Source organism: Protomyctophum bolini, assembly GCF_963924005.1.
Source record: "Protomyctophum bolini genome assembly, chromosome: 2".
Taxonomy (NCBI): Eukaryota; Metazoa; Chordata; class Actinopteri; order Myctophiformes; family Myctophidae; genus Protomyctophum; species Protomyctophum bolini.
In genome coordinates this window covers 31,830,154-31,840,153 of record NC_137863.1, presented here as the reverse complement: position 1 = coordinate 31,840,153, position 10,000 = coordinate 31,830,154, and the positions used below count along the sequence as shown (strand labels likewise).

Sequence of the window (10,000 nt, the reverse complement as noted above, 5' to 3'; positions counted from 1 at the left end):
GTAGAGGGTAGGGTTCCTAACAGGGCTTTGTCTAGTCTATAGTCTCATGTAGCCAAACAACCGGAGACCTCCACCTAGGGCTGTCACCATGACAGATTTTACTTAACCGTTAACACCCTGAGTGGCATAAACGGAGTCCTCCGTCCTATCGAATAGTAACGCTCGACGCTCAGGACGGAGATTAATAAAAGGACGGAACTTTATTGATATCATAACCGAGCGCACCGCTCCACAGGCTGGGAGTGTCTGTTGGGCAACATTCAATGTCATTTCCGGTTGGGACGCCATCCAAAATGTTCCTCCCGATTTTAGCGGATGAGATCGAAAATGTTAAAACATGAATAACTCTTGATCTAATTCTAATCAAAGATTATGTGTTAGACGGCCCATCGCGGTCCTGTCACTAGTCGTGTTAGAATGAATCATCACGTCAGCCCCTGCCTCTCTATCACTCTCTGCACGTCCCTGATGGCTGAATGCAGACGTCACCAGACCTATGAGTCTACTCTAGGCGGAGTAGCTCTGATTGTCACCAGACCTATGAGTCTACTCTAGGCGGAGTAGCTCTGATTGTCACCAGACGTATGAGTCTACTCTAGGCGGAGTAGCTCTGATTGTCACCAGACCTATGAGTTTACTCTAGGCGGAGTAGCTCTGATTGTCACCAGACCTATGAGTTTACTCTAGGCGGAGTAGCTCTGATTGTCACCAGACCTATGAGTCTACTCTAGGCGGAGTAGCTCTGATTGTCACTAGACCTATGAGTCTACTCTAGGTGGAGTAGCTCTGATTGTCACCAGACCTATGAGTCTAGGTGGAGTAGCTCTGATTGTCACCAGACCTATGAGTCTAGGTGGAGTAGCTCTGATTGTCACCAGACCTATGAGTCTAGGTGGAGTAGCTCTGATTGTCACCAGACCTATGAGTCTAGGTGGAGTAGCTCTGATTGTCACCAGACCTATGAGTCTAGGCGGAGTAGCTCTGATTGTCACCAGACGTACAGTATGAGTCTACTCTAGGCGGAGTAGCTCTGATTGTCACCAGACGTTTGAGCTCTGATTGTCTGGCTTATATGCACCAGACTAAAGGGTGGGCTACTTTATACCCTTATCTCTGCTGTCCGGAGGAAACCACCAACTCCAAAATGTTAACTTTTATGAAAATGAAGAAATATATACTGTATATATATTTTATTTTTTTCAGGAAATGAAGAAAACAAAGCAATAGTGGAGTTAGCTGCTTTGGCAGACAGTTTGAGGGTCCAATGGAGTTAGGAGGTTTTGTCCAAACTAAGCACTTTTTACTACTTTTCATTGGTTCAATATTTATTTGACCCAACGCAGGGTGTTCAATATCATCATCATCATCATCATCATCATCATCATCATCATTGGTTTAAAGTCCTCTTTCCAGGCGCCGCTAGGTTGGACTGGGCTCTCCATATGCAATAGCACTGATTTATGGAAAGAAAAAATATCAAAAACCAAAAAAATGGAGTTAGATGTTTTCCTCCTGACAGCAATGCATTTCTCACTGTGTGTGTGTGTGTGTGTGTGTGTGTGTGTGTGTGTGTGTGTGTGTGTGTGTGTGTGTGTGTGTGTGTGTGTGTGTGTGTGTGTGTGTGTGTGTGTGTGTGTGTGCGTGCAACAGGTCACCCAGGGTCCAGAGAAGCCGGTGCTGGCTGTGTTGACTGACAGAGAACTACTACTGTACCCTTCCCTGCCTACCGACAAAGACGGCCTCAGTAACCCCAAGAGTCACCCGCTTATCACTACCAGGTACACACACACACACAGGCACACACACACACACACGCACGCATTGCACACATAACATTCCATGTACAGCAGCACATCTGTCAGGACTGGAGCAGGGGTGTGTGTGTGTGTGTGTGTGTGTGTGTGTTGGCCCCGGTCATGGAGCAGATGCTCAGTGTTTCCATAAAGCTGGACTGTTGGACACTGTACTGTTGCTTCATCATAACAACGTCATGTTCATCTGCTAACGATAAGCCCCGGACCACACTGTATGACTCATCCATTTCCCACCCTGTGTTTCTATAGCACTCTCTCTCTCTCTCTCTCTCTCTCTCTCTCTCTCTCTCTCTCTCTCTCTCTTTCTCTCGATCTCCTTCAATCTCTTTCGATTAGATTCAATTCAAAGGCGCTTTATTGGAATGAGAAAACATTGCGAAAGCAAGTGTCAAAATATAATGAAACAGTTGGAAATGGGGAAAGTATATACAGTTGGAGGGGGGGGGAGTTGTAAATAGAGCCATGTCACATTCTGTCATTATAGACATGTATATATATACATACATACATATAAAGCTTTTTATATGTATATCTCATCCCATCTCTCTCCCTCTCTCCCCCTCCCTCCCTCCCTCTCTCCCTCTCTCTCTCTCTCTCTCTCTCTCTCCCCTATAAGGCTGGTTCATTCCGGCCCGGGGAAGAGTTCTCCACTCCTGGACTCGGAGCTGTCGTTTGGGCTGCGCTCCGGCACCAAGCAGGGCGTGGAGACCCACGTGTTCCGGGTGGACTCTGCCAAGGAGCTGTCGGCCTGGACCCACCTACTGGTGGAGGGCTGTCACAACGCCGCCGAGCTCATCCAGGAGGTCACCGCAGGTACAGTACGCACACGCACGCACGCACACCATCATCAGTGATATGCCCCTCCCTTGCTATCCACGACGAAACACGCTGAATCACACAAAAGTATCAATACTGCAATATAGAAATAATGGCTAAAATCTATATACTGTAGAACTGAAGGGGTTTAATAATATATGTTTTGTAATAATAAACAAAATCTACAAAGTAACTAAAGTTTTCAAATAAATGTAGTGGAGTAAAAGTACAATATTTGCGTCCGAGATGTGGTGGGGTAGAAGTAAAGAATATTGGGCAATTGGACATTCTGGGCGGGAACCCCTTTTGGTTGTTTAAAACATGTTATACTTTAGCTATTGAAAAATAGCAGATCTACAAGCTCATAGCATGGCACGAGTGGCGCGCTACGAGCGTGTAGATCTGCTATTTTTGAAAAATCGTGAAAATGTGGCACAAACGTTTTTAACTCAAATCTTTGCTTCTGGGGGGGGGGTCTCTGGAACAACATATTTTCAGATGGGGGTCGGAGGCCAAATACAGATATTTTTGTGGGTCCTTGACATGAAAATGTTTGAAAATGACTGTCACGATGCGACTCAGATGTAGGACCCAAAATGCAGAACAGACTGGTAAAGGCAGGAAAGGTCAAATGCAGAGGGATTTATTCACCCAAAACTCAGGAATACATACAGGACACTAGGAAACACTACAGAACACCATAACAACAAATATACTCTAGCAGGGAACAAAGGGAACTGAGGGTTTAAGTAGGCAGGCTGGGTTAACCAGACACAGGTGGTAATCAACATAGGGATTGGCTGGGAGACTAACAGGAGACAGGTGGAGAAAACTAGTAATCACAGGTAGGGTGAGACAACAGAGGTAACAAGGGTACAAGGCCAACAGGAAACACTTCTGTTGGCCTTTTGTACCACAAAACAAAGGTACACAATAACACATCACCACAGTTCATGACAACAACTGACATAGAATCATGGGTTTTTCAGAAAACTGTCATGATTTAGAAGACATTTGTAGAATGTCTCAGGTCTAAATGGGGTAAATGCTACTTTACACCACTGCCGTTCTCAGGCTTGTATGTAAACCGTCACATTGCACGAGCTTTATTAAAATGAGGCTCGCATAGAGTAAGAATAAGATATATAAGCATGAATCATTCATTAAGATCTCGCAGGACCGACTACATCCAGCGCACAGAGATAAGCACGCACGCACACACACACACACACACACACACACACGCACACACACACACAGGTTTTATTTTTATATTTAAATGTATTCTTTCAAAGGGAATAATGAATGAATATTGGCTATGCAGCTGGCTATGAGATTGGTACTCATTCACCTCCAAGTGACTCCGAATGTGCAGAGTCAATAGTGAATATATTATGCTATTGATTGATCGATTGAATTATTTATTTTTTAAAGGCAGTACAGCAAGTTAACCCGTTTAGGCCCGAGGAGGATGCATCTGTGTCACCTTATAGCTTTATTCCACCTTAACCTTTAAACCTTATAGCTTTATTCCACCTTAACCTTTATTACCTCACCTTATAGCTTTTATCCACCTTAACCTTTATTTTAAACTCTAAACCGTATAGCTTTTATCCACCTTAACCTTTATTTTAAACTCTAAACCGTATAGCTTTTATCCACCTTAACCTTTATTTTAAACTCTAAACCGTATAGCTTTTATCCACCTTAACCTTTATTTTAAACTTTAGCTTGTTGAAACATTGCAAATCTACCTACAATCTTCAGAGAACCGTCGCTATTTAGGAGACATTTTGTAGAATCTGGTACTCTGGTCTTAATGGGTTAATGGGAATTAAACCACTTAAACTTGTAGATCTGCTATTTTGGGAAAATGTTCCCCCCCCAAAATAGGGATGCTAGGGCTCAAGTTGGTTAATGTTAAAATAAAATCACACCCGTGAGAAGTGAGGGGCGCTAATATATTAAAGTCTAACTCATGTTTATTAGGTGATGTAATGATGATGTAAAACAAACGGTGACAAAACAAACATTAAATTATCTTTATTGTTAATGGCATCTAATGTTTGTGTTAGGAGCAAGATGACGTAAATGTTCCCTTCATTGTCAATGGCGTTTTCAAAACAAACATTAAACCTCAAAAAATAAAAGAAAAAGGAGAAAAAAAGTTCCTATCACACAAAGATTTGATGGCCCCCGCTGTAGTAACCCTGAGGACCCCCTAGGGGTCCCGGGCCCCCTGTTGACGATCTATGGTTCATACAGTGTACAAACATTAACAGTACAGCCTCAGTAGAGTTACATTGCCCTCTGCTGGTCGCACAATGTGGTGCAACATTGTCCGTCTTTATTTGGTTAGTCATAAATAAAGCTCCTATTTTCAGATTGCACATCCTCCTAAAAATAAATTATGTTATCTTATTCATTAATAGTATCAATCAATAATGATATTGATTGATATATATTATGTTATGAACTTAAGTTCGACTTGAGTTTGTAATACAACCGGATCACCCATGGATAGATTCATATTTAACACACACATTTTAACCCTTTTAGGATGATTCTAAAAAAAATGGTTTCTGGTGTGTGTTTGTACGTGTGCGCACGTGAGCGCATGCATTCAGGCTTTTCAATTGCTGAATGAGAGTCGATCACAGACACGTGTTTTATGAAATGTCAGTCAGCTTTCAACATTCCTCTATCCAACAACATCTCTACATAGAAGATAGAACTGCACATCTTTGCACACCTGCCCTTTAAATAAGTAATTTCCCCAAATTCAAGGTACCAAAAGTTAACTCTAAACTTGGTAGATCTGCTTTTAGCTTCTGTGGCCCTAATACACAGGAATGACCTGCAAACGACATTGAAACCACATTGGTACCCTTGAGCGGTTTTAAAACCTTGGTGACATACAGGCCCCCCACGATGAGTAACTGTTTTTAGATAGTTTTGTAAACCTATGTAATTCACACATTTCACATGTATACTTTTTCTTTTTCTTTTCCTGATCTTCTGATGTATTGTGATGTTTTTCTTAGGGCCGGGACTAATTGCGATTAATTTAGATTAATTAACTACAGAAAAATTAATCGCGATTAACTACAGATAAATTAATCGCACCTTTTTTTCACCGCGGAACGTTTCTCACTGGGCGCTTTTCTATAGGACTGAAAACTGGACAAAATGTTTTGTGTTGCCTAGAACTGGAGGTCTGACAAAAAACAGTAACAATATGAAGTAAGTACAGCTTTGTGATGTCACTGAGATGTACTTGTTACTGTTACTACATTTCTTTCAGACCTCCAGTTCTAGGCAACACAGAACACATGAAAAAAAAGGTTTCTCGCTGTTCTCAGGTTGAATATTGATATGCGATTAAAATGCGATTAATCTAGATTAATTAACTACAAAGCCTCTGATTAATTAGATTAATTTTTTTAATCGAGTCCCAGCTCTAGTTTTTCTATATGATATTGTATTACTCAATCGACACTGAAAATGAGTTTAATTACTCTATGTAATTTCGAGAATAAATAAACTCGGGAAAATAAAACTCAAGTAAAGGCACAGTCCCATTTCCAACTACTGTGTATACTTGCATCCCGACTCTGTGTAGCGCTGCAATATCCAATATATCCAATATATCCAAAGCTTATCACTCCTTCCTTCCTTCACTCCTTTAAGACCAAACTTTTTATATATAAAATGAGCAATATATTACCTACCTACCATACCTAAACGGCAGATCCAAAACGACAGGTTGTAGCTGGGGTGGAGGAGGGTGAGCAGCTAAAGTTTAAGCAGACGGTATCACTGTGTGCAGCAGCAAGTAAGGAAGCAGGTTGAGCAGTGCCAACTTCCAGTTTAAATCGCTGGCATGAAGATGGTGGAATGAGTGTGTGATTGGATGAAGTGAATCATGTGAATGAGAACGTGATGCTGAGGCGGCCCAATGAACGGCCGCCGGCGGTGGCAACTGCACTGAGTTTCCTGAGTGAACTTGCTCTGCGCGTGTCTGTGCTCATTGTGTGTTTTTGTCTGGCCCCTGGCAGCTTGCAGCTGGAACGGCAAGGAGTGCACCCTGTGCGTGCACATCGACGAGGGCTTCACTCTGTTCACGGAGGAGATGGGCGTCCGGAAGAGCGTGCTGCTCCAGCAGCCCTTCGAGCGTCTCCGGATGTCCTCGGACGACGGAGTCCGCATGATGTTCCTCGACTTCGGAAGCCCCGAGGCGGAGATCGTAAGTCGGAGCTATAGGGACTATATAGTCTCAACCAGTAGGTGGGGGAAGTGCTAATTTTGCAGAATGTCCCATTTCATTATATTTCAAAATATAGAAAATAGTAGATCTACAAGCTGACAATGTGTCGCACATTGTCAAATGGCCGAAATATATATATATAGGGCTGAAGTGGTTAATGCATGTTGGGTCGGGAAGTGATTGTCATCACTCACCCAACACCGCTGAAGTGCCCTTGAGCAAGGCACTGAACCCCCAACTGCTCCCCCTGGAGCTGCTTAGTGGCCAACAGTATAAGACTGTGGTTGTACTGGTCAGCTCACAGGTTTTAATGTGTGTGTCTGTGTGTTTCTATGTGCAGGGCATTGCTGAAAATGAGCACTTGTGCTCAGCTACTACCCTGGGTAGATAAAGGATTAAAAATAAAGTTCTGTAATAATAATCACAATCTACAAAGTAACTAAAGTTTTCAAATAAATGTAGTGGAGTAAAAGTACAATATATGGCCTCTGAGATGTAGTGGAGTAGAAGTAAAAGTACTAGAAATTATTCCCAGTTCAAACCCGGGCTCCCCCAGAGTTAGTGTCGAAGTGTCCCTGAGCAAGACTCTGAACCCCCTAATTGCTCCCGATGTGCAGGTTGGTGCCTTGCATGGTCTCGGCATCGGTGTGTGAATGTGTGTGTGAATGGGTGAATGTGTGTGTGAATGGGTGAATGTAATGCACAATCTCTGTAAAGCGCCTTGGATAAAGGCGCTATATAAATGCACCATTTACCATCTGTCTGTGTGTCTGTGTGTCCGTGTGTCCGTGTGTCTGTCCCGCTATCCAAATATGGAGTGTGTTGCATCAGCAATCACTCAGCTCCATATATGGGCACAAAAGGGGCCAGGTCCACTCAGCTCCATATATGGGCACAAAAGGGGCCAGGTCCACATATACAGTAACAGCGGGACAGACACACAGACAGACAGACAGACAGATAGACATGATCTGCAGGGTCTCAGCTGCGTTCGCTTCCCGCGTTTGCGCGTCTTACTGGTATGCACACAGAATAACTCTTCCTACTTCCGGGCCGCTTCCTTACTTCCTTCACAGGTGATGATACTAATTAAGGCTCTGTTCTGTTTAGTGTTCTTTAGTGGGGTTCTCAAACGTTTTAATTGGAAGAACCCCCATAACTGAGAGTGTACAAATGAAAAATAATAATATATATAAATATTTGTATACTCTCAGAGTTACACACCCACACAGGGCTAATTGGAACCCACTCAAGGACACCTTGACTCCTTTCCTATAGATCACCAAAGTCTGACGTCAATATCGGTAGAGGGCGCAAATCCACGGGTTCGTGTACTTTTTATTTGCATTGTAATCCCCATAGGGGGATTTTAGATAGCCTCATATAAGAACTGTGTTTGAAAAAATGTCATCCCGGCCGTTTCACTCAATCAACTGACTGAGAGAAAGCGCTATTGTTACTGCTACTGAATTAGTTACACTAGTCCTTACCCGTTCTGAATATATGAACAGCAAATCATGTTCAGTGTGCGATGTAATAGATCACATTACTGATGGGGGGGAATTGTTTACAGATGGTCTTGGGAAGTTGGGTTGGGCACAAAAGTATAGGCTAATTAAATGCTGTAGTACAATCATAAGTACACCATTGATGTGTGATGTAAATATGGTGGTGATATTCTGCCTATAAATGGAAGTTATTGATTCAAGTTCGGTGCACTTTGTAGACGGTCCCTAACCGCTCCACCGTCTGCTGCCCATGGAGATATAAGCTATTAAACGGTGAACGCGGAGGTTGGCTTTTTGGGCTTCAAAGCAAGTTGTAGTTTGTTCTTTATATAATCAGGATAAGAATTTGATGTTTTGTGTGATTTGTAGTGTAATTCACTAATAAATTCATTATTAATCATTAATGTGTCAAATCAAAAAAGGGCTTCGTTTAAGACCTCCTATATTCAATATGGTCAATGCCTGTGTGAAAAGTGGGAGTGATTGGTGCAGGCAATGAGGAGATACAGCGGCGTTTCTGACAGACAGACAGACATTGTTAGAATTATAGTATGATTTTCGCTAGAAACAGACTGTATCGTATATGAGTGACTGACTGTCGCAAACGATACAGAGACACCTCCCTGACAATAACGCAGAGACAGCTTGTTTATTTTTGGACCACAATGCTTATATGAGACGGTTTTAAGAGGACCCCATGTTATTCTCCATAGAGAAATTACTTCCGTGAACCAGGCAGAACCAGGGGATGAGCGAGTGACGTCAGGATTTCGGCGCTCTATAAACAATTCAATATAGGTATAGGTATAGTTTTTGCACCGTCAATTCATAATAATTGGTGGAAAAGGGGTCTGAGAGACCGACCCACTGGTGTGGAGTGTTTCCAGTGAGCCAACACGCACAATAGCAGCACCCTGACTCTGTTTGACCAGAATGGAACAGAGCCTTCATTTGTATCGGTAGGGAAGGTTGGTTGTTGTAAAAGTGCAGTTTTTTCCCCAAAATGGCAAGTTCTTTCCAAAATGGCATGTGTGTGTGTGTGTGTGTGTGTGTGTGTGCATAGAGCCCATTTTCTCCAAAGAACTCTTAGGGGAAGGTTTTCAATCGAATGTCTTTCTCTCCCTCCCCCATGCCTCTGCATTCCTTCAGCAACTGGACCTTCACTGCTGCCCCAAGACCATAGTCTTCATCATTCATTCTTTCCTGTCTGCGAAGGTGAAGCGACTAGGCCTGCTCGCATGATGAGAGGCCCAACTTGGTATGACACACCACCAACAATGAGGAGTATTTAATGATGCACACAACACAGCTCAGAAGACCCACAAACATGGAAGTATAGGGAACTGAGTAGAAGAGGCCTTTTTGCTTGTTTGTTTGTTTGTTTGTTGTTTTGACCCCTAGGGGTCTTCACCTTTGGTCAGACACGGCAGAGCCTGCAGTGGGCGGTACTGGTTGATGGTTCTGATTCGGCACATAGTTACGTTTTGAGGTTTACAAACATCAGAAGGTCACATAAGGGATTTTTGTTTTACATCCGTCAACAACCCACGGCAGGTTTTTGGCACTTTTTATGATGACCAACTGTAAAACAAACC

At 42.9% G+C, this 10,000-nt stretch overlaps 1 protein-coding gene across 1 annotated transcript in view; it reads left to right on the top strand.

The window, feature by feature from the left end:
• Positions 1-9,994, top strand: part of snta1 (syntrophin, alpha 1) — a 68,374-nt gene extending 58,380 nt beyond the window's left edge. The window contains exons 5-8 of the mRNA XM_080786191.1: positions 1,651-1,778; positions 2,431-2,627; positions 6,689-6,876; positions 9,555-9,994. Coding sequence (XP_080642317.1) covers positions 1,651-1,778; positions 2,431-2,627; positions 6,689-6,876; positions 9,555-9,647 — 606 coding nt within the window. The 3' untranslated portion in view covers positions 9,648-9,994. The remainder of the gene's footprint in view (positions 1-1,650; positions 1,779-2,430; positions 2,628-6,688; positions 6,877-9,554) is intronic.
• Positions 9,995-10,000: the final 6 nt, after the last annotated feature.